Source organism: Neomonachus schauinslandi, chromosome 5 (assembly GCF_002201575.2).
Source record: "Neomonachus schauinslandi chromosome 5, ASM220157v2, whole genome shotgun sequence".
In the NCBI taxonomy this organism is placed as follows: Eukaryota; Metazoa; Chordata; class Mammalia; order Carnivora; family Phocidae; genus Neomonachus; species Neomonachus schauinslandi.
This window is the reverse complement of record NC_058407.1, coordinates 153,522,231-153,546,398: the sequence shown is the minus strand read 5'-3', so window position 1 is coordinate 153,546,398 and position 24,168 is coordinate 153,522,231. Positions and strand designations below refer to the sequence as shown.

The window sequence follows — 24,168 nt, the reverse complement described above, 5'->3', positions numbered from 1 at the left end:
AGCTGAAAAGAAATGGCACTAATCAATTAGAAAACATTTACAAAAGTAAAAATTTCACTGGAAAAGGTCATTATAAAGTTAGTGGACTCATCACTTATAAAGCTATTAAGAAGTTTAAAAGGCAAATGTAGTAAAATTAATGAAAACTACAAGAGTTAAGGGATACATATATAAAAAGATGTAAAAAGTAACATAAAAACATAAAATGAGAAAAGAGTAAAAAATGTAGAGTTTTGGAATGTGTTCAAATTTAAGTTGCTATCAAATTAAAATAGATTGTTAAAATAGAGGATGACATATGTGATCCAGTAACCACAAAAGAAAACCTTAGAGTAAGAAAATGAAAAAGGAATCTAAACACTAAAGAAAGTCATTAAACTATAAGAGATAAAGAGAAGAAGAAAGGAACAGAGAGAAACCCAGAAAACAATGAACAAAATGGCAACAAGTACATACCTATCAATAATTACTTTAAAATAAATGGACAAAATTCTTCAATCAAAAGACACAGAATGGCTGACTGGATTAAAAACAATGAGACACACCTATATAATGCCTACAGGAGACTCACTTAAGAAGGACAAACAGAATAAAAGTGAAGGGATTGGAAGAGATATTCCATATAAATGGAAACAAAAAGAAAGCTGATGTAGCTATACTTACATCAGTCAAAACAGACTTTAAGGGCACCCGGCTAGCTCAGTTGGTAGAGCATGCAACCCTTGATCTGGGGTTGTGAGTTAGAGCCCCATGTTGGGTGAGGTAGGGGATCTATACTCTGAAAACTATAGAACACTTATGACAGAAATTGAGGAAGGCACAAAGAAATGGAAAAACATTCCATGCTCATGGATTAGAAGAACAAATATTGTTAAAATGTCTATGCTACCCAGAGCAATCTACATTATCAATGCAATCTCTATCAAAATACCATCAACACTTTTCACAGAGCTGGAACAAATAATCCTAAAATTTGTATGGAACCAAAAAAGATCCTGAATAGCCAAAGGAACGCTGGAAGAAAAAAACCAAAGCTGGTGGCATCACAATACCGGGCTTCAAGGTCCATTACAAAGCTGTAATCATCAAGACAGTATGGTACTGGCACAAAAAACAGACACAGAGATCCATGGAAGAGAACAGAGAACCCAGAAATGGACCCTCAACCCTACAGTCAACCAATCTTTGATAAAACAGGAAAGAATACCTAATGGAAAAAAGACAGTCTCTTCAACAAATGGTGTTGGGAAAACTGGACAGCCACATGGAGAAGAATGAAACTGAACCATTTTCTTACACCATACATAAAAACAAACTCAAAATGGGTGAAAGACCTAAATGTGGGACAGGAATCCATCAAAATCCTCAAGGAGAACACAGGCAGCAACCTCTTTGACCTCAGCCGCAGCAACATTTTGCTAGACATGTCTCCAAAGGCAAGGGAAACAAAGGCAAAAATGAACTATTGGGACTTCAAGATACAAAGCTTCTGCACAGCAAAGGAAATAGTCAACAAAACTAAAAGGTAACCTACAGAATGGGAGAAGGTATTTGCAAATGACGTAACAGATAAAGGGCTAGTATCCAAGATCTATAAAAAAACTTATCAAACTCAACACCCAAAAAACAAGTAATCAAGTCACAAAATGGGCAGAAGACATGAACAGACACTTCTCTGAAGAAGACATACAAATGGCTAACAGACACATGAAAAAATGTTCATCATCATTAGCCATCAGGGAAATTCAAATCAAAACCACATTGAGATACCACCTTACACCAATTAGAATGGCAAAAATTGACAAGGCAAGAAACAACAAATGTTAGAGAGGTTGTGGAGAAAGGCGAACCCTCTTACACTGTTGGTGGGAATGCAAGTTGGTACAGCCACTTTGGAAAACAGTATGGAGGTTCCTCAAGACATTAAAAATAGAGCTACCCTATGACCCAGCAATTGCACTCCTGGGTATTTACCCCAAAGACACAGATGTAGTGAAAAGAAGGGCCATATGCACCCCAATGTTCAGGGCAGCAATGCCCACAATAGCCAAACTGTAGAAAGAGCTGAGATGCCCTTCAACAGATGAATGGATAAAGAAGATGTGGTCCATATATACAATGGAATATTACTCAGCCATCAGAAAGGATGAATACCCAACTTTTACATCAACATGAATGGGATTGGAGGAGATTATGCTAAGTGAAACAAGTCAAGCAGAGAAAGTCAATTATCATATGGTTTCACTTATTTGTGGAACATAAGGAATAGCATGGAAGACATTAGGCGAAGGAAGGGAAAAATGAGGGGGTGGGGAATTGGAGGGAGAGATGAACCGTGAGAGAATATGGACTGTGAGAGACAAACAGGGTTTTAGAGGGGAGGGCAGAGGGGGGATTGGTTAGCCTGGTGATGGGTATTAAGGAGGGCACGTACTGCATGGAGCACTGGGTGTAATACGAAAACAATGGATCGTGGATCACCACATCAAAAACTAATGATGTATTGTATGGTGGCTAACATAACATAATAAAATAAAATGAAATTTAAAAAATAAAATAAAAAAGGCAATGAAGAAAACACATTTAGAGAAATTTCTTAAAATCATAAGAGATTACATGTATAACTCTATGCAAATACATTTATAAAATCTAAATTGAATGGAAAATTTCCTAGAAGAATACAATATACCAAAATTTATCCTCTTGGAGATACATAACAGATGAGTTTTCATTGAAGAAACAGAAAGGATATCTAAGAAATGCTCCATCAAAGCATAGAGAAATTCTGTCAAACCTTTAATAATCAGATAATTCCAACACTAAACTTTCAAGAGCACAGAAGATCAAATTATTTTTAGGAAGCAAACCTATCTAACAAAGACTACCCCCCCTCAAAGAAACAACACTAATTCCACCTACATATCAATGAGAAATTCTAAACACTACCAAACATAATCCAAGTATTAAAAAAATTACACTATAGCAGGTGGCATTTATTCCAGGAGAAGAAGGATGGTTCACTATTAGAAAATCTATCAGGTAACTCACCATATTAATATATCTCATATGCAAAAAATTCTAATAATTACCTTCTTAAAAAGGCCTCTGACAAAATTTAAATTCTGTTCCTGATTAAAACCACTTAAAAACTAATAGGAATTCATGAACATGTCCTAATATAGTAAAATGTATACACTCCACTTTAGAAAAAATAATGATGGCTACTATTCCCACTACAGTTTAACAATATATTAAGGATTTTAGGCAATGAAATCAGAGAAAACAAAACAAGAGTAAAACTATCTCTATCTGCAGATATAACTGTTTGACCCAAGATAACCAATGTGAAAAACAAAAAATTTTTAAGGATAGAAACTTACGGATTTGAAGGGGTACATACACCCTTATCTTGATAGCAGCATTATCAACAATAGCCAAGTTATGGAGATAGCCCAAATGTCCATTAACTGATGAATGGATAAAGAAGATGTGGTATAGGGTGCCTGGGTGGCTCAGTTGTTAAGTGTCTGCCTTCGGCTCAGGTCATGATCCCAGAGTCCTGGGATCGAGCCCCACATCGGGCTCTCTGCTTGCGAGAAGCCTGCTTCTCCCTCTCCCACTCCCCCTGCTTGTGTTCCCTCTCTCGTTGTCTCTCTCTCTCTCTGTCAAATAAATAAATAAATAAATAAATAAATAAATAAATAAAATCTTAAAAAAAAAGATGTGGTATAAATATACAATGGAATATTATTCAGTCATCAAAAAAATTCAATCTTGCCATTTTTAATGATGTAGATGGAACTCCAATGTATTACGCTAACTGAAATAAGTCAGTCAGAGAAAGACAAATACCATATGATCTCACTGACACATGGAATTTAAGAAAACAGATGAACATATGCAAAGTGGGCGGGGGGAGGAGGGAAACAAACCATAAGAGACTTTTTTTTTATTTTGACAGAGACACAGCGAGAGAGGGAACACAAGCGGGGAAGTGGAGGAGGGATAGGCAGGCTTCTCACGGAGCAGGGAGCCCGATTCAGGGCTTGATCCCAGGACCTTGGGATCATGACCTGAGCCGAAGGCAGACGCTTAACAACTGAGCCACCCAGGCACCCCCTCATAAGAGACTCTTAACGATAGAGAACAAACTGAGGGTTTGATGAAGGGTGGTGGGTGGGGGATGGGCCAGATGAGTGATGGATATTAAAGAGTGCACTTGTGATGACCAGTGGGTGTTGTACGTAAGCGATGAATCACTGAATTCTACTCCTGAGACCAATATTTCATTGTATGTTAACTAAAACTTAAATTAAAAAAAACCGATTCAATCTTTTTGAATTTTCATAGGATATAAAACTTTACTTATTTATAGTGAGATATATAATTAACATAAAAACCAGTAACTTTCATATACACAGAACTTATAAACAAAAAACCCATCACAAGACATAAAGGAAGAGAATACTCCAGTTTATAATGGCAACAAAAAAGACAAAATACTTAGAAATAAATGTAATAAAAAATGTGCGAAGTTTATATGAGGAAAACTTTAAAGCCCTCATATAGAGGCGCCTGGGTGGCTCAGTTGGTTAAGCATCTGCCTTCAGCTCAGGTCATAATCTCAGGGTCCTGGGATGGAGCCCCGTGTCAGGCTGTCCGTTCAGAGGGGAGTCTGTTTCTCCCTCTCACTCTCCCTCCACTCTCTGTTCTCTCTCTCTAAAATAAATAAATAAAATCTATATATATAAAAAAAAAAGCCCTCCTGTAAAACTCAGAAATAGATTTGAACAGTTGGAAAAATATTCCTTGTTCTTAAATAGGATGATCTAAAATCATAAATATGTTCTTTTTCTCCATAGTCTGCATATATTTAATGTTATCCCAATGAAAATAATAACCAGTAAGTTTCCTTTCATTCTAAAGTTATTTGGAAAGGTAAGAAAAAACAGCTAGGAAAACACTGAAAAATAAGATTAATGAGGTTAAGTTTAGCTCTACCAGATGTTAAAACATATTATAAAGTCTCTATACTTAAAAATGGGTGGTAGGGGCACCTGGGTAATTCAGTTGGTTAAGCATCTGATGCTGGATCTCAGCTCAGGTCTTGATTTCAAGGTCGTGAGTTTAAACCCTGCGCTGGGCTCCATACTGTGTGTGGAGCCTACTTAAAAAAAAAAAAAAGTGGTACTTGTACATTAATTGAAAGCCAGACAAAGGAACAAAATAGAAAGTCCAGTAATAAACCAAAGTACATAAATACAGGATATGCTGTAGGTAACATTGAATTCACTGGGCAAAAGGTGTATTTTTAAAAAAATGTTGTGGAACAAAACAATAGTCATTTGGAAAAAGATATTTTTTATATGGAAAAAGATAAAATGTGGGAGTGGGAAAAGTCTCCATGAATCAAAATCCACTAGCAATACAAGTTTCATAAAATAACATATAAAAAAAGTAAGGGTTGTGTGGTAAATATTAACATGAACAAAGTCAAAAGACCAATGACAAACTGAGAAAAATAGCAACTTATACTGTTGGCAAAGGGCTAATCTCTCTAAAATATAGAGTTCTTCAAATGGAAGGGGGAAATAAGCACCACAAAAATAGAAACAAAAAATAGTGTGGTATTGGTGAAGAGACAGAAACATAGATTCAATGACAAAGAATAGGGTCCAGAAATACAGTCACATATTTATGATCCACATGACTATGGTCAATTATTTTCCACAAATTACAAAGGGAATTCAATGGGTAAAGAAAAGACTTTTCCCAAAAAATGATGCTGGAACAACTGGATATGTGTATGGGAAAAAAAAATGAGTACTGACCTTACCTCATACCATACATAAAAATGAACCCAAAATATATCACAGATCTAAATTGAAAGTCTAAAAATATAAAGCTTTCAAAAGAAAACAGGAGAACATCCGCATCACCTGGTATGTGAACATTTCTTATTTAGGACACAAAAAAATTAATAAACTGGGCATAAGTAATATAAAAAAACTTTTACTCTTCAAAAGACACTGCTAAGAAAACCAAAAGGCAAGCCAGAAAAAGAAAATATTCACAATACATGTTATCTGATAAAGATCTTCTATCTAGAATACATAAAGAAGCCATATAAAATTATAGACACATAAAACAGATCAGTACTCTAGGTATGGAGGATGTGACAAAGGGGTATAAGGGGAAAGAGCCAGGCACAAAATGTACATGCCACATGATTGCATTCATGTGAAATACCCAGAACAGGCAAAATCCTATCAAGGGTTAGGGTGTGCAGGGTGAGTGGTGGGTGAAAACAAAGGGGCAGGAGGATATTCTCTATTGTGATACAAATGGTCTGTGTCTTCACAGAGGTATACATTTTTCAAAATTGATCAAACTGTCACTCAAAACCTGGGCATTCCATTTTATGTAAATTATACTTCAAGTGAAAAATTTTAAAAATCATTATAGCTCCTATATACTGAACACAGAGGCTAAAAAACAATCTTTAGCTTTAAGAATGCGACAAGAGGGCGCCCGGGTGGCTCAGCTGGTTAAGCGACTGCTTTTGGCTCAGGTCATGATCCCGGAGTCCTGGGATAGAGTCCCACATCGGGCTCCCGGCTCAGCGGGGAGCCTGCTTCTCCCTCTGACCCTCTCTCCTCTCATGCTGTTTCTCTCTCACTCGCTCTCTAAGAAAGAAAGAAAGAAAGAATTTTTGAAAAAAAAAAAAAGAGAATGTGACAAGATACCTGCAGTAGGTAGTGGGTAGCCCTGTAGTGGGGATAGTGTCATTTTCCTTTGTGTCTCAAACAACATGGAACCTACTGCATTGCGCATTTATTTATTTAAAGACCGCAATCCTGAAAACCTCAATTAATACAAGACTAACCTCATTCAAAATGGCATGGCAGGTGTTTTGTTTATATGGCAATGGCGTAACATCAACTTACAATTCATACAGCCTTCTGTCTGTGCAATTATGCCATTCTTGAACTTTCCATTAGAAGGTAGGGCTTCACATCAGGGTAAATATTATCCCTCACTGGTTGATAAAAGACACTCAATAGGGGTCTGCTACATTAACAATAAAGGAGTTTATACCGATCAAAGTCTTAAAGAGAAAACAACAACCACCACCACCAGAAACAAAGTTCCTAAAGCAAAACCACAGCAAAACAAAGATTCATACAGAAAGATGATCGTTCACCAGAACACTGTAAATAGTAAGATAAAATGTAAACAGACAGAATGATTCCATAAATAATGGCAATCCCTTCAGTGAAATCCTATTCATCTGTTTCAAAGAGGAAGATAAAAACTGTACTTTCATGGGAGGATAATATATCGTGAAAGGGGAAAAGATGCAAAATATTCTATGTGATATACTTTTTTTTGTAAAAATACACATATATATGTTAGTTTATGTAGAGAGAAGAAAAATGGTAGAATATACTCTAGCGTGTTGACAGTGTTTGTCTCTCAAGAGTGAAATACAGGAGATTTACACATTCTACAATCTGTTAGGTCTGTAAGACTTGAGTTCTATACAAGGCACCTGTACCATTTTTCTAATTGCTTCTTCAGATGTTAGGGGTTATAAATCTGTGAAGATCTACCTGTTGTACTGACAGACCCAAAAACTTTTTTCTCTTGCTCTTATAGTGGGTAATATTTTGAAATATTAACTATAAGTTCGCACCTCATTACAATCTTAGTGTCCCATCCCCCACTCAATCTTTTTTTTTGGTCTCAAAGAAGAGAGAGGAACACCTAAGCCTGAAAGGACAAAGTCTAGTTCTTTCCATTCATCCTTTCTAGGATAACACAAATGATTTGAAATTATGCACAAAGAGGAAAAACAAAGCTTCTTAATATCCTGTCACCCCACCTTCTTCACTATCTCTGAAACAGATCTGGGAGAATCTTCGGGCAGAAGAGGTCTGACTCCACAAGAGCCAGGCGAGGAACCAGTTCATCTATAATAATCTGGCCTTAAATACTAAATGCATTCCCACTCCTGTCCATCCCAAATTTGGATGCAACACTGAGGTGGGAGGGAAAGGAGGAGGAAGTTGAAGGGACATGAACCTGGTGTGTCTAAAAACTTTTAGGGCAACCTATTGATGTGTGGGCTCTCAAAAAACAATTAAATGGAGTTACTGAAAATTAAGCCATTACACTGCTTACAGTCCTAAAGTCTTAGAATGAGACTTAGACTCACTATAGTTTATTGCCTTTTCTGAAAAGCACTGAGCTGTTCTGAATGAAACACAGCAGCTTTCTTAATTCTGCTAAAACAGAGGTATCTTTCCTTTTAAATCTTCTGCCTACTTTGCATAAAATGAGGGGACCAAGATGGCTTGAATGTTCCTCTGAGCTGGACTAATACTATACATATGGCTCTCCCTGGTTCTAGGTCCTGACCACCCTTTCCTCTGGGCATCTGCTTTAGAAAACCTTTAATTAAACATCCTTTCTCTGTTTAAAACATATATAACTCTTTTTACAAGCCTCTTTTCTGTTTTACAACCCCAAACTCTCTTTCTGAAGGGCCTGGGAGTCATCCTTTGACATGTAATCCTCAAGGAAGATAGCACCCCTATTCCCAGTCTCTGTGGGAGGGTAGGAGCTAGCTTCTAACAGGCACCAACAGCAAACACACACGGCCTAATCACAGAGAACCAGTGAGCAAACTTCAGGAAGTTACTCAAGGTGTTCTACTGGTCAACCTCCCCTCTACAGTCCTCCAGCACATTCCCACTGTCTCACTCAGCCCTCAAACACCTTCCCATCCTTTGTCTCAGCAGAACTGAGCTCAGACTGAGTTCTGGCCTGTCTTCCCAGTTCCTAGAACCGTGCCTGTTTAACTTAGTTCAGCGCAATTTCCGCCCTGGCAGAGGAGAACAAAGACACTGGAGCTTCCTGCAGCACTTAACTTCCATACCCCTTCCTCTATTTCTTGAACATTTACTACCTCCTGTCAGTTGAAATATTCTAATCACCCTCAGAGATGGGTACAAATAGTAGTATCCAGCTTCTTTTACAGGAGGATACTGAGGCTTAGTGAAATCAAGCAATTTACATTAGGTCATTGCTATAATCTGAATGTCGGTGTCCTCCTCTTCTCCCCAAATTCGTGTGTTACAATCCTAACCCCAATGTGATGGTATCACCATGAGGGACACGCAGCATGTGATGAGGTCATGAGGATGGAGCCCTGATGAATGGGATTAGTGCCCTTATGACACAGGCCCCAGAGAGCTCCCTTGCTGCCTCCACCATGTGAAGGACACGTTGAGAAGATGCCTGTCTGTGAATCAGAAATCAGGCTCTCACCACACACTGGATCTGCATGGAGCTTTGATCGGAGACTTCCCAGCCTCCAGAACTGTGAGAAATACATTGGTTGTTTTTAAGTCACCCAGCCTACAGTATTCTGTTACGGCAGCCCCAGCTGACTGGGACAGTCACATAGCAAATAAATTCTGGACTCCGCAGGCCTAGACCCACAACACGTGCCTCCAGAGCCCTGGCTTTGAAATACCTGGCACAGCCCAAATAAAAGTTTGTTTAATTTGCTCTCGTTAGCTCCCGTGTGTGTTTCAGGGTCCAGAGAAGGGTCCTTTACTTCCTGTGCTTGTTTTGGTGTTTTTGAGGGGAGGGCACTTTCTCCTCCCTCGGAAGCCCTGGATGCATTCCCCAGAGCAGGGGGACCCGGAGAGGAAAAGGATGGGAGTGAGGTCCAGCGAGGGACACGCAAAACACAGGACGGAGGGTCAACACTGGGTGTGGCGGCCCCTGACGGTCGACAGTGAGGTACAGGTAATATTATAATATGTATATCACGTCCAGGGGGGGTTGGGTATCGTTTTGGAGGGAGCAGAGAGGGCTGTGGACGGTTCCAGTGTATTTGGGGGCTTGGGGGTCTTGGGCGGGGTTCGCACTTACGGGCTCTGCGCTCAGAGCTCAGAGTGCGGCCGGCGGGTCGGCCTCCGGCCTCCCGCCTCCGGCCTCCGGGGGGCAGTCCCCGGAGCACCCTCCGCCTCCCCGGGGGAATCTGGGGAGAAGACACCGGGGCGGGGAGGTCCCACACTCACCGCTCAGGCCTCGTAACCGCCACGGCCACACCTCCACCTCCACCTGTGAGGGACACGCGTCACCCGCGGCGCGGTGCCTCCTCCCAACGGCTTCCCCAACCGCCCCGCCGCTGAGCGCGGGAGCGGCCCCGCCACCTCGCGCCCCTTCCTCGCGCATGCGCGCACGCGCCCAGGCCCCACCCGGCCCCGGGACACCTCAGAGCGTGAGGCCTCACTAAACTCTTCCCTCGCGTACTGCCCGAGGCCCCACCGCCCTGAGGGCCCTACGTCGGGCCCGTTCGCTTGCTCCCAGGCTCTTTGCCTCTGCACCCCACTGGACGACCCGACCATTCTCCATCTGTCGCTGGCTCCCCTCTCCCTCATGTGTCGTGGTCACCCTCAGCGGGCCAGTAGCTGGTGGCAGGAAGTGGGAGGAGATTCAGCGGCCGCCGCGCTCCACGGTCTGTGGGGGGGTCAACAGATAACTTGCAGAGGCGCAGGCACAGGGGCCCGCAACCCTGCTCCGGGGGCCACTCAGAGCCCCAGACGCGCGGCGAGCCGGCCTAGGACGCGCCGTCCACGCGCCTCGCCCCGGTGGCATGCGCCGCCTCTGCCCGTGGGCGCTCAGCGCGTGGAGACCCCCACTGCGTCCTCTGCACCGCTGCCCTGACCCGCCAGCCACTCAGTGGGCCTCACCCCCGGACCTCTCTCATGCTGCTCCAGTTCACTGATGGTCGCTTCTCTTGGCGGACCTCCGCCCCAGCCAATACGCACCTCCACTGTAGCTTAATGGTTGGAAGCCCAGGGTCTGGATTCGATCAGAGGGCAAACCTCTTCCCTACTGGACCAGGTATCGGGTTCTGGCCTCTCAGGGCTGTCAGGTTAAGCTTTGTCAGGAGAGCGTGCTGCATGGACCCTGCAGGACCAAGGGCTGCTGGTCCAGGTTCGGGTGTTTTCTCTTGATTTTTCTTACTATCACCTTGCTGCTGCCAGCAGCAGGGGTGGAGGACATTTCGCGGCATTCACCCTACACCCCCACGCTCATTAACCGTGGATGCTCAGTGACTCTCGCAGGTGCCCCTTCCTAGCACCAGCCTGCCAACAAGCACAGAAAAGTTTCCTGCTTGCTAGATCCAGCCGGTTCCCTGTTGGCCAGCCTAGGCAGCCTGTACCCTATGGGGCATTTCCTGTTTCTCAGCGGGTGTGGAACAGCCTCGACCCAAGGCCAGGGAACTTCCCACCAACTTTACCTTCTCCAAGATGATCTGAATCCCAGCCTTGGGGAGGAGTCCTCTTCCAAGTTTGTTTCTTCCTTGGGTAATTTCTCTCAGCCATAGTGTATTCTTGAGCATTCTCTGTACTTTCGTATGGCTAACCCCCTGTTATAGTTAATAATTCTTTTAACTTTTCCCGTTCAAATTGCTGTGTGGTTTCCTGGCTCCTAATGGGGATATTGACAGATGTTCCTGCTTGCTTGCTGGGTGACCCTGGGTAAATCCTTTACCGCTCTGTGCCTCCCATGTACAGTGAGGATAATAAGAGCGGCACCACCTACTTCAGAGGCTTGTAGCACAATTAAATGATGCAATGCATGTAAACTGCTTAGTAGAGGAACTGACATATAATTTTTTGTTTCTTGCTCGAAGATAGGGAGGGACAGTGAAAGAGACTACCACATTAAAGGAATTTTAAAAAGAGTCATTAATGATGCCAACTGTGAGACTAGATGCAAGTAATAATAGCTTAATCAAATGAGTTCCCTCTCCTCTTTTAAAGGTGGCAAGCCTGGTAAACAAATTTTGCAATTACTGAAATCAGTGGTGATGTATGGCATGTGTGGGAGTGGAGCCCATAGAAAGTCACACCTAAAAACAATAAAACACAGAATAGCTTCTGGGTATCATTTTATTACTCACAAAATCCAACTGAGGATATAAAAACCTTGAACAAACCATCTCAAAATAGAGTAGCTTCAGGGACTCTTTCTGTCTTGCAAATGGACAACAGTCATCCCTACTTGTCTGCTCATCTGCCCATGAATCTTGAGAGTGATTAGATTTCTCATGTGGCTTATGGTGTACTCCACGTGCCCAGACAAGATCTGAGGAAGAGCTGTGTCTCTCTCCACTTCATTTCTTCTTCTTTCTCTCTTAATCAGAAGTGGGGTGAGAATAGGAAAGAAAACACACTATTTTTAAAGAAGTGTTTTACCTTCTGTTCTTGGACTCTAAATGTCTTTGTACAAAGATTCTCTTACAAATGAAGAATCTTGGTTTGAGTTTTGGAAATAATAATCCAACTTACTCCTACCCCTTAAACTTTGATATTGATTTTAACTACATCTTTTTTAGTATAAAACTGTGTATGTGTGTACTCATGCAAAAGATGATTTGATACAGGCTTACTGCTCCTCTTAACCATAACTCAATACTGAAACATAATCCTCTTGCTTTTCAAGCTATCCCATTTGACAGCACCACCATTTCTGGATATTTCTGTTTAAACATTCAGGATGCTCAGGAATAGGTCCTTTTCCTACCCTGATTAATGGCGCTCTTTTATATTTCTAGGAAAATGAACAGGAATTTCTCCAAATGTCTTTAGATTTGCACATGCTGTATACACGAGCCACTCATGTAAATCTACAAAAGAGTGACGTATGTTCTTCTTTGGGGGACTCTTTATTATGTAAATATATTTATACCAAGATAGGCACACACATAGTAATGCCCCTGTGTGTGTCCATGCGTAGACAGAGTAGTCTAAGGAAGACATAAAGTTCACTGGTTGGGAGTGAATCTCAGGGTACCTTTTCTTTATAATCACCTTCTGTGTTCTCTGGGTTAGCAAAGGCCAGGAAGACTTGTTCCAGCGTTATCTGACCGATGGAATAGTCTTCTAAATTGAATTGCTCTTTAGCATCCTCCAAAATACCAAACACCTTTAGCAACAACAGCAATAAAAAAGTGCAGTTACCATTTTTATAGTCCTCCCCTCCAGTGCCCAACCCAGATAAGCCTCTCCTGCACTTCCTCCAAGTCCTGTCAAGTTAATGTTGGAGGACAAAAGGGGGAGATGAGAAAACGACAGAAAACATAATTGAGAATCTGCAAGGAAGCAGTTCTTTGCCCCCCTTCTCTTGATGGACAGAGATTAATAATGGGATTTAAGGAATAAATCAATTAAATTCTAGGGACTTTTGGAAAATAACATACTTCAGGTTCCCTTTCTGCTCCTTATACAATGTCAGGCTCCCATTACACATGCCTGGATATCAAATACTGCCCCTATCATTAGTGCTTTCTAACTATATAATGTTAGAAGGTCATGGTTTCTATATTACCTTTCCCCAGCTGTTGTCCTTGCTAGGAATGTAGTAGGTAAGGATCCCTTGATTCTCCTGCTTTAATACACTACCTAAGAAATGAAAGACAGGATAGATGAATAATCTTGCAGATACCATTTTAAATTTCCAAAATATTGCTACATCAACTTAATTATTCACAATAGAGGGGTGAAGAGACATTGTTAATACAAAAAGGGACGTGGTCAAATAACCTGCTCTCTTTGATATATATGACATGGTTAATTCCTTTTGGATTTATTTCTGATGAAATATTCTTATTATAATGGATTTCATAACAGTTATTGAGGGCAGGCTTTCAGGCACAGTAAAGTTGTCAGGTCACATACCCCATGGAGAAACTCTGAGCCTTCTAAAATTGTTACAAGACTTTATTCCTGAACATAGTGCTGAGAATATGAGCTGGCCGGATTTTCACCTCGGTTGTGTGGATATGTATGCATGTGCTGTGTGCTTGGTGGGGAGGAGAGCAGGACAAGGCCTCCTTGCTTTTTCATTATTACATGTCCTGTGAAAGAGGAAATCATACATATAAATCACCAAAGTCAGGCTGTGTGTTCTGGTTTTGTTCACTGGTGAGTAAGAACCCACTGGTGGAACGAAAGGGAAGAGGGTGGTATCCACTTCTAATTGGAACAAATGTGTTTACTCTCATCAGTGCACATTTGTAGGTTGTTGCAAATTGGATTAACTGGGGTCAAAATCTTTTAAAGTAAAAAATACATGTTTATAATAAGGGTGAGTGGATTTTCTTATGTGAATTTTAATGTGTGTATTGTTTCCATGATGCCATAAAGCTCTTTTTTGTGTGTGAAAAACTTGAAACATGGAGTTTAATGAATTATTCAAAGCAAACACTGGTGAAATCACCCCATTTAGGCCAAGTAGTAGTAACGCAGAGACTTCCATGTCCCACTCCTCAGCCTCTATCCCACATAAAAATTACCAATACCTTCATTGTTATTGTGGACATTTCCTTTTCAAAGGTGTTTTTACCAATGCATATACCTCTAAAAACTGAGGCAGAGTTTTCCTACCTTTGACCTCTATGTGAATGGAATCATCTGGTATATTTTCTTTTCTTTCTTCTTCTTTTACTCAGTGTTTGTGAGATTCATTCATGCGGTTGCATATAGCTATAATTCGTTTTCTTCTCTAAATAGTAATCTGGCATATGAATATTCTGCCATTTATCAATTAGGCTACTGATAGACATAGAAATTGTCTGACTATTGTGAATATTACTGACTTAAATATTATTTTACTTATCTCCTTTTACAGGTGGATGCAAGTATCTAAAATATAGCTGTAGGTAGAATCATTGGGCCATTGCTTTTTAAAAAATTGGTCCAGTTTCACCTGTGAAATATAGTGAGTTGGAAAGACTGTCACTCCCACTGCTACTACAAGAAAGCTGGACAAATTGCAAATTAATGCATTTCTTGAACCCATCAGTTTTCTGACAGGGCAAACTCAGGGCAAATAACTAACCCATATCCGGGTAGAGACAGGCATCTACAGAGAAGATCAGGACCATAGCATTTGCTTGTACAAGGCAGACACTACCAGATGACATAAGCTGCAATAAAAAATGTAATAAGTTGCTAAAGATCAAGTGTGGGATAGCAAGAGAATGATGAAGCCCATTTTTAAAATTTTTAACCTCTCTGATTTAGGTTTTTTAGTAGTGCTTACTTCTTATACACATTAGAGAACTGAATTTTGCTTGTGAGCCAAACTGAAATTTTTTTTCATTCAATGCAGGAGTTAAGTCTATTTACATATATTGAAAGGAACAATATGTTTAATTATAGTCCTCCTATATAATTTTTAAAGTTATATATGCATATATACTGGATAAGTGCATAAATATCAATACAAATGTAAATATACAAAATACGTCTGTCTGTGTTTGTATGTATTTCACTTTGTGGCTCGTTCTTATTCTTACTGTTATATTTGTGATACAGTAAAGAATATATTTTTGTTCTAATGGTTAAATTCATTCTAACATCTTTTCCTAATACCCATAAATTGTCCCTTCTTTTTAAGATACTGGGATAAATATTCAGTGCTCACCAAGAGTACTTAAGCAGAAACTTCTCCAATCATTCCTCAGTCAACATGAAATTTTTGTCTGTGTAGTCTTCAGGGAGAGCCATCAGGAATAACACCCCCTGAATACCTATTTGTTTATAACTCTTTTTGAGTTTTATTCTTGAACATCATTTTGACTATATATGAAAACTATGGCTTCCATTTTTCTTAGCATAAAATGTTTTGTCACAAAGCCCAAAATCAATCTAATTTTCTTCCCTTATAAATTTTCTTTCTTCCCCTTGTTTTTTTTTTATCTGGGATCCAAAGGTCATCCCACTTTATTATTAAAATACAATTGTTATATTGGAATATTCCTTGGTGTTGATGATACTGGGTCAATTTTTTAGGTTGTCCTTTCAGTAAGCAGGTTTGTCTCATCTTAGGAAATTTTCTTGAATGATAGTTTTTAGTATTTGTTCTAATCTATGGCTTTGCTTTTCTCCTTTTGGACTAATTTCATAGTTGTGTTGGATTGTCCTTGCCTTACGTCTCACTTACTTTTTTTTGAAAGCTTACCTGTGTTTCCATTTGGTGGTTTTCTGTTTTTCTCCTTTCCAATCTCTATTTCCCTCATGCTTTCTATGTGGTTTGTTTGCTCTTGATAGTTAAGTATTTCTGAACTGCTTACCGTCTCCAATGTGGTCAGCTGTCTGCATATCACCCTGTTGGTTAGCCATTTAATCTCTTTGTCCTTTCAATTGGGAATTTAGGATTTTCTTACATACCATTCATCCCCTTCTTAATTCTTTAGGCTCATGTTGAAATATTAGATAATAGTTTCATCTGCTTTGTGGCCTTATAGCTCTGCTGTTCTTTCAATGTCTGTAGGTATTTTCTTTTATCCTCTTTTACTTATGATATTTTTCTGTAGGATTCAATGATAATCTTTTCAGTCATTTATCTTTGAGATTAATTTTCTTAAAGCTTTAGAAGGAGTTTCCTATATAGAAAGTGAGGTGGGACAGAATCTTTCTTAGCTTTAGAGTCCTCTCCTGTAGGGTTCCTTCTGAGAGGCTTCTGGGATGTATCAAGTAATATGGCCTCCCAGTGTAGACCTTCCTCTGGTACTTTCTCATATCTGCCTCCTGTGAGTCTCTCCCCAATCCAAGCTTAAATTTCAGATCCTTTCCGGCAGAGAGGATCTCTGCTTGCTCCTGCTTGGAATCAGAGATGCTCCTGATCGCCCACTGGAGGGTCCCCCTTTACATGGCAGTCTCAGCATGAGCTTCCCAACCCTGAAGAGGGTCCAGAACTTCATCAGTGATCCCAGTGCTACAATGGCATTTGCTTCCACAATTAGCATTTTCTAATTGCTCACTGTTTCCTTTCTTTTGTTTGGCTTCTTCTTCTTTTTTTTTTTTTTTCTTGTTTTCTGGTTAAAATTTTTTTCTCTCTTTTGTTTGTAAGCCAACTATTGTATTAAGGATGTATTTGTTTTAATTTTGATCAATTTCTAGTTTCGTTTTACCAGCAGTACTTTTCAGAATATATAATCTTCCACGTTGTAGAAATAGAATCATCTTGCTTTTTTTTTTTTTTTAGATTTTATTGTATTTATTTGAGAGAGAGAGAGTGAAAGAGAGCACAAGAAGGGGTAGGGTCAGAGGGAGAAGAAGACTCCCTGCCGAGTAGGGAGCCCGACGCGGGACTCGATCCTGGGACTCCAGGATCATGACCTGAGCTGAAGGCAGTCGCTTAACCAACTGAGCCACCCAGGCGCCCCCATCTTTGCATTTTAAAAAGAGAACACACGTCACTTAAATTTCCTTGGGCTTGTGTAGAATCATTTATCCCAAATATCTGATTATTGTGGTAAATCCTCTTTATATACATTCTGGATAACTTTTGCTTGCAATATTTATTTCTTCTTTTTAAAAATCAACATTTAGGTGTAGGGTCCATGTCAGTTCCTTTTTGATTCTGTCATATCTGAATAAGTATCTGCTCCAGAATGATGTAAGGAAGAACGGGGCAACAACCACCTTACAGGAGAGAATATGCCTCGAACCCACATTCTCATTAAACCTCTTGAGTCCACATCCTCAAGGTCTTAGGTCAGTGTTTAGTGTCCCTCCTTCAAGCAAAGCTAGGACAGCAGACAGTAAGTGAGGTTTTTTTGGTCACAGCTTCTCTTTGTGGTAATTTAGACACCACATGAAATAGAAGTCTGATAGAATAAATACTCAAAACTAAGTGCTGAATAAATGCATTAAGTGAGTATTGAACTTCTTAATGGACACATCCATTTGCAGGTGTCATAGGCACATCACAATCACTATGACCAACACTGGTGTAATTATTTTTCCATACATCCCTTCTCCACATCTGCTCTTCCATTCATTTCTTATCTACTTTGTGATCTCTGTTCCTACACTACAATCAATCATGCTATTCCATTGCCTGGAAGAAAAACTTACGACTCCTCAGCCTGACACATAATGGGAACTTCTGTGATATTTTGCTCAACCTAACAAAGTGGAAAGTAAGAGAAAAAGCCAGCATTATTAAAATCTTTGCCATGCTTCTGCTTTATGTTTAGGAAAGAGAGGTAAAGGACAGAAAAAAATAGTTGCTATCTCTGGTATTACACCATGTAGGCAGAGGGGTGCTTGTTGAATTTAGCAGCAGAAACAGAACTAGTTTTGAGAGAAGAGAAACGCTTAGTGGTTCTTGTTTGCATTTCTATACCACATCCTAGTTGAGACATCAAAAGACTAGGGATACATGCTTAGTTGGAGGAAAAAAGCCTTGAAACTTTGCATGGGTAATATGTGAAAATAATTGAGAATTGTACTCAAAAACATGACTTTAGTGATATAATTTATATTGACGGCTCGAACCCAAAGCTGCCTTATTAAAATGATACAAGAGCTGAGTGAGAACCTTTGTATGTGTGGAAAACATATGCCTTATTATGCTAAGAAACTATAGGAAGAAGGATTCCCAAAAGGAATTTACTATGGAAGATCAATAAATATCAATAACCCATAGGAAACAGTTATTGAAGACATAAAACATATGGATGGTGAAACAAAAAAACTCATGATTTAACACATCTCTATAAAAGCTAGTTCAACCTAATTTACCTGGGAATGTCAGTGTGATGAAATACTTTAAACGATCCAGTTTATCTTCCTGTGCATCAATCTTGACCTTGACCTTCAGGATGTAAATGTTGCCAAACTTGTTTTTGAGGTGCTGAGGGCTACCCAGGCACAGGAACTTTCCCTGCACCATGATGGCCAGCCTGGTACAGAAGGCATCGCATTCCTCTATTCTAGCAAAACATGATGGCATAAAAAGTTCTGTTTTGGAGGACATTCTGTAGTTCAAACGGAGCCAGGATTTTGTGACTCTGTTTTCAGTGTGAAATGGAATTTGCTCATCATAAAGATCGTAGTTGGAAAGTGAAAAAATTTCAAACAATTAGTAGTAGAGTACTAATCCCCAGACACAACAGCTCCTGAACTTCTTGCTCTTTCCCCATTCTTAATTATTTAACTCAACAAGGATTTGTGGCCATTCCATTCATTAGTACTAAGGAGGAAATCACATACCTATGCAAATTTACTGTCAATATTCCTAGCCCCAAATAATTCTCGCTTATAAGCCACTATCATACTTGCCAACCCTCATTCAAGCATCCCAATGAGTCACACCTATGGGAAGTTATAATGATGGCTTTGCCACTTTCACGGGTCCATGTCACAACATCCCAGAGCCGGTGTCGGGCTACAGGGTCCATGCCAGTTGATGGCTCGTCCAGCAAAATGACTGAGGTCTTCCCCATTAGGGCAATAGCAGTACTCAGGCTACGTTTGGTTCCTCCACTTTATGGTCATAGAAGGAGAGAAAATTTAGGGGAAAGGGAAGTTATACAAATTCGTTACTTATAGGAAAGAGCACAAACATATCAACAAACATGTAATATAGAATTCCACAATGCTGATTAGTTGTACTTCAATAAGTTAGCAAGCCCAGTACAGGTGTATATTCCAATTAATTTTCTTTCTTTTTTTTTTAAAATTTTATTTCATTTTATGTTATGTTAGTCACCATACAGTACATCATTAGTTTTTGATGTAGTGTTTCACGATTCATTGTTTTCGTATAACACCCAGTGCTGCATGCAGTACGTGACCTCCTTAATACCCATCACTGGGCTCACCCATCCCCCAACCCCTATCCCCTCTAAAACCCTTAGTTTGTTTCTCAGGGTCCATTTCATTTGAAATGTAGATGAGTGACTTTTTTTTTTTTTAATTCAATTAAGACATAGAGATACAGAGAGAGAGAGAGCATGAGCAGGGGGAGAGGCAGAGGGAGATGGAGAAGCAGGCTCCCTGCTGAGCCAGGAGCCTGATGTGGGGCTCGATCCCAGGACCCTGGGATCATGACCTGAGCTGAAGGCAGACGCTTAACCATCTGAGCCACCCAGGCGCCCCTGTAGGTGAGTGACTTTTATTTAACTGATTTTAGGTACACTGTCAGTGGCATTTATTTACCTGTGCTTAGGGTACCATGATTTCCCAAGTATAAAAATCTACCATAATTCAAGGGACCAAGATTCCTCCTTTCTTGGGAGAAAAAGAACCATATGGACACTAGGAAGAATAATATAATCCCTTTTGAGATTTAGAGGCTACAGTTCAAATAGAACTGGGATTTTTAGTTTCATCTCTGCAAAGGAAAGACATGGAACTACATTGATCTGTCTTATTACAATTATATCTGAAACCTAGCAACTTGTGAGATAGTTTTACAATTAGATAATTGTGTGAGAGAGGGACCTGGGTGAAGCTGTGCTCATTTATTGCAAACATCAGAAACATAGGGAAGCATGTCAACATTAATGGCAGCAACAAAAAGATCATCATAATGAAATGACTCACCTGTAGGTTCTGATAAGCTTGTCAGCATGGGGTTCCAGTTGCATTGAACTCAACCATCTATTCACATACAGCTGAATTTGGGGCTCAGAGACTCCCCATAATCTGGCACACATGATCATTATTTCCCGACCAGTCATGTATTCCAGCAATGCATCAGATTGAGGACAATAGCCAACTCTTGACTTCACCTGATTATGAGAATTGCCTTAATAAGGACCCAAATCATCTATCCTGCTGAGCATCCCTGGATGAGATAGAAGACCACAGTCCTCCAGGCCATGTCTCTAAGAGTCCTACCAAGGATTTTTCTTTTCTAAAGGCTACACAATGATGGCTGCTGGATCTATTGTAATAAGTTGGAATAACTGGTTCCTCAATTCACTTTTAATGATCTTAGGAATGAAAAAGTTAAAATCCCGGAGCCCACTGAATTTGGAGGAGTATTAGAATATGAGATTCTCTCCTCGCTAATAAGAAACTCTAAAGGACATGGCCACCATGGAAGTTTTTTGCACTGTACAACTTACACATTTGTAGATCTTGTTTCACAGTAAGACTGAACCAGAAGCAAAGCCTTTTCCCCACTCCCACAAACAGGAGAATGCAATGAGTGTTGTTTTCCCAATAACCAACCCTTTAATGGATTTGCATTCAGATGCACACAGACAAGAGAAAAAGATAACATCATTTTATTAAAATTAATTAAAATTAAAAATAGTTAAAATTATTCTGAATACTTAAAATTCATACCTTTTCCTCTGAGATTTTATTAATGAATTTACAGTAATCCCAGGTTGTTTACACCCTTAATCTCTTGACAGAAATCAAAACAAACCCTTTCTTCTATTCTAGGTATAAAATTATCCTCCCATATAATTTTGGAAGTAAATGAGCTTCATACAACCATAACTCAATGAACAAAGAAAAAGATACCATGAATGCCATCGGTAGAAACAGTACTCACGAGAAACATATTTGAAATGACTTCAGATATTGGGATTACCAGATCAAATGTGCAAATGATTGTGCACATGATAAATTCTTAAAACTTAAAAATATATTAATAAAAAAAATGAAGCTGGAGGTATCACAATTCCAGATTTCAAGTTGTACTACAAAGCTGTAGTAATCAAAACACTGTGATACTGGCACAAAAACAGACACACAGATAAATGGAACAGGATAGAAGCCCAGAAAGAAAGCCATGATTATATGGTCAATTTTGACAAAAGAGACAAGAATATGCAATGGGACAAAAACAGTCTCCAGTCTCTTCAACAAATGGTGTTGGGAAGACTGGACAGCTACATGCAAAAGAATGAAACTGGACCACTTTCTTTCACCACACACAAAAATAAACTCAAAATGGATTAAAGATCTAAATGTGAGACCCAAAACCATAAAATTCCTAGAAGAGAACACAGACAATATTTTCTTTGACATTGGCCACAACAAGATTTTCCTAGATATGTCTCCTGAGACAAGGGAAATAAAAGCAGAAATATAATATTGGGACCACATTAAAATAGAAAGCTTCGGCACAGTGAAGGAAACAATCAACAAAACTAAAAGACAACCTACTGAATGTGAGAAGATATTTGCAAATGACATATACAATAGAGGGTTAGTATCCAAAATATGTAAAGAACCTATACAACTCAACACCCAAAAACCAAATAATCCAATCAAAAATGGGCAGAAGACATGAACAGACATTTCTCCAAAGAAAACATCCAGAGGGCCAACAGGCACATGAAAAGATGCTTAACATCACTCATCATCAGGGAAATGCAAATCAAAACTATAGTGAGATATCATCTCACACCTGTCAGAATGGTTATCAACCACACAAGAAACAACAGGTGCTGAAGAGGGTGTGGAGAAAGGGAAACCCTCCTGCACTGTTGGTGAGAATGGAAACTGGTACAGCCACTGTGAAAAACAGTATGGAGTTTCCTCAAAAAATTAAAAATAGAACTACCCTATGATTGATCCAGTAATTCCACTACTGGGTATTTACCCCAAAGAGAGAAAAACACAAAATTCAAATGGATAAATGCACCCCAGTGTTTATTGTAGCATTATTTACAACAGCCAAATTATGGAGGCAGCCCAACTGTCCATTGACTGATGAATGGATAAAGAAGGTATACACATATATATACAATGAATATTACTCAGTCATAAAAAAGAATGAAATCTTGCCCTTTGCAACAACATGGATGGATCTAGAGAGTATAATGCTAAGTGAAACAAGTCAGAGAAAGACAAATACCATATGATTTCATTTCATATGCAGAACTTAAGAAAGAAACAAACAAAAGGGAAAAGAGGGAGAGAGACAAACCAAGAAACAGACTCTTAACTATAGAGGACAAATTGATGGTTATCAGAGGGGAGGTAGGTGGGGGATGGGTGAAATAGGTGATGGCAATGAAAAGTACACTTATCATGATGAGCACTGAATAATGTACAGAATTGTTGAATCACTGTATTGTCCACCTGAAACTAATATTATACTGTATGCTAAGCATACTAGAATTAAAATTAAAAACTTCATAAAAAATTTTAAAAATCTTTATGAAAAAGAAAAGTATAAAGTCACTTGGATATTTTGGGAATGAACCATGTATAGCACCTAAAAACTAAAAATAAATAAATAAATAGATAAAACATGTTACAAACTTTGTGAATGCATTTGACAGCAATTTAATGACAATGGAAGAAATTAGCTTAGCCTGGAGATTAGGTAATAAGAAAGCACCTAGGATGCAGCACAAAAATTAAAAATGGGGAATCATGAAAGTGAGAGATACATTGGAAATATCTGGATACTGAAGTTGCAGAAGGAGAGAAAGAAAGGAGCAGGAGAAATAGTTGAGGAAGTCCTAAGTGAAAATGATCCAGAACCAATTAAAGATACCAATTGATAAATTGAAGAATGTCAACACATGCCAAGCAGGACAAAATTTTAAAAGATTCATATCTAAACATTTCATATGGAAGCTTATGTAGAACAAAGAGAAAATATAAAAGGCAGCTACAGAGAAAAGAAAGATTATCTATAAAGGAATATCAGACTGAGCTCAAAATTTCTCAAAAGTACATGGAAACTAGAGATAGTGAAACAACAGCTCAATGTGCTAAAGAAAAATAATGGCAAACCTCAAATTCTATACACAATGAAAATATCTTTTGCCAATGAGGGTAAATAAGAGGTATTTACAGGTAAAAACAAAACATGAATAAGAAAGTTTGCCTGTGAGTTTCAGATTGAGAATCTGCAATTGCCATTTCTATTCCATGCTGAGGAGAGGTTCTAGCCATTGTAATAAGGTAAGGGGAAAAAAGCATAGGGTTGGAAAGGAAAACAAACCTTTGTTATCTGGAGCAGTCATGATTTATAAGTAAACATTCCAATATAATTTATAGATAAATATTAGAATTAAGAGAATTTAGGGGCGCCTGGGTGGCTCAGATGGTTAAGCATCTGCCTTCGGCTCAGGTCATGATCCCGGGGTCCTGGGATCGAGCCCCGCATCGGGCTCCCTGCTCCGCGGGAAGCCTGCTTCTCCCTCTCCCACTCCCCCTGCTTGTGCTCCCTCTCTCGCTGTGTCTCTCTCTGTCAAATAAATAAAATCTTTAAAAAAAAAGAAAAAAAAAGAAAAAATAGACCTGAAGTCAATAACTATGACAAGGACAAATACAGTATTATATATTGATGAAAGGATCAATTTAC

General features: G+C 39.4%; 1 protein-coding gene across 1 annotated transcript in view; it reads right to left on the bottom strand.

The window, feature by feature from the left end:
* Positions 1–12,873: 12,873 nt before the first annotated feature.
* LOC110582271 (phospholipid-transporting ATPase ABCA3-like) overlaps positions 12,874–24,168 on the bottom strand; it is a 142,530-nt gene continuing 131,235 nt past the window's right edge. The window contains exons 26-30 of the mRNA XM_044915267.1: positions 20,430–20,617; positions 19,197–19,367; positions 18,624–18,814; positions 13,417–13,490; positions 12,874–13,014 (exon numbers count right to left, since the gene is read on the bottom strand). Of these exons, the coding sequence (XP_044771202.1) occupies positions 12,874–13,014; positions 13,417–13,490; positions 18,624–18,814; positions 19,197–19,367; positions 20,430–20,617 (765 nt within the window). The remainder of the gene's footprint in view (positions 13,015–13,416; positions 13,491–18,623; positions 18,815–19,196; positions 19,368–20,429; positions 20,618–24,168) is intronic.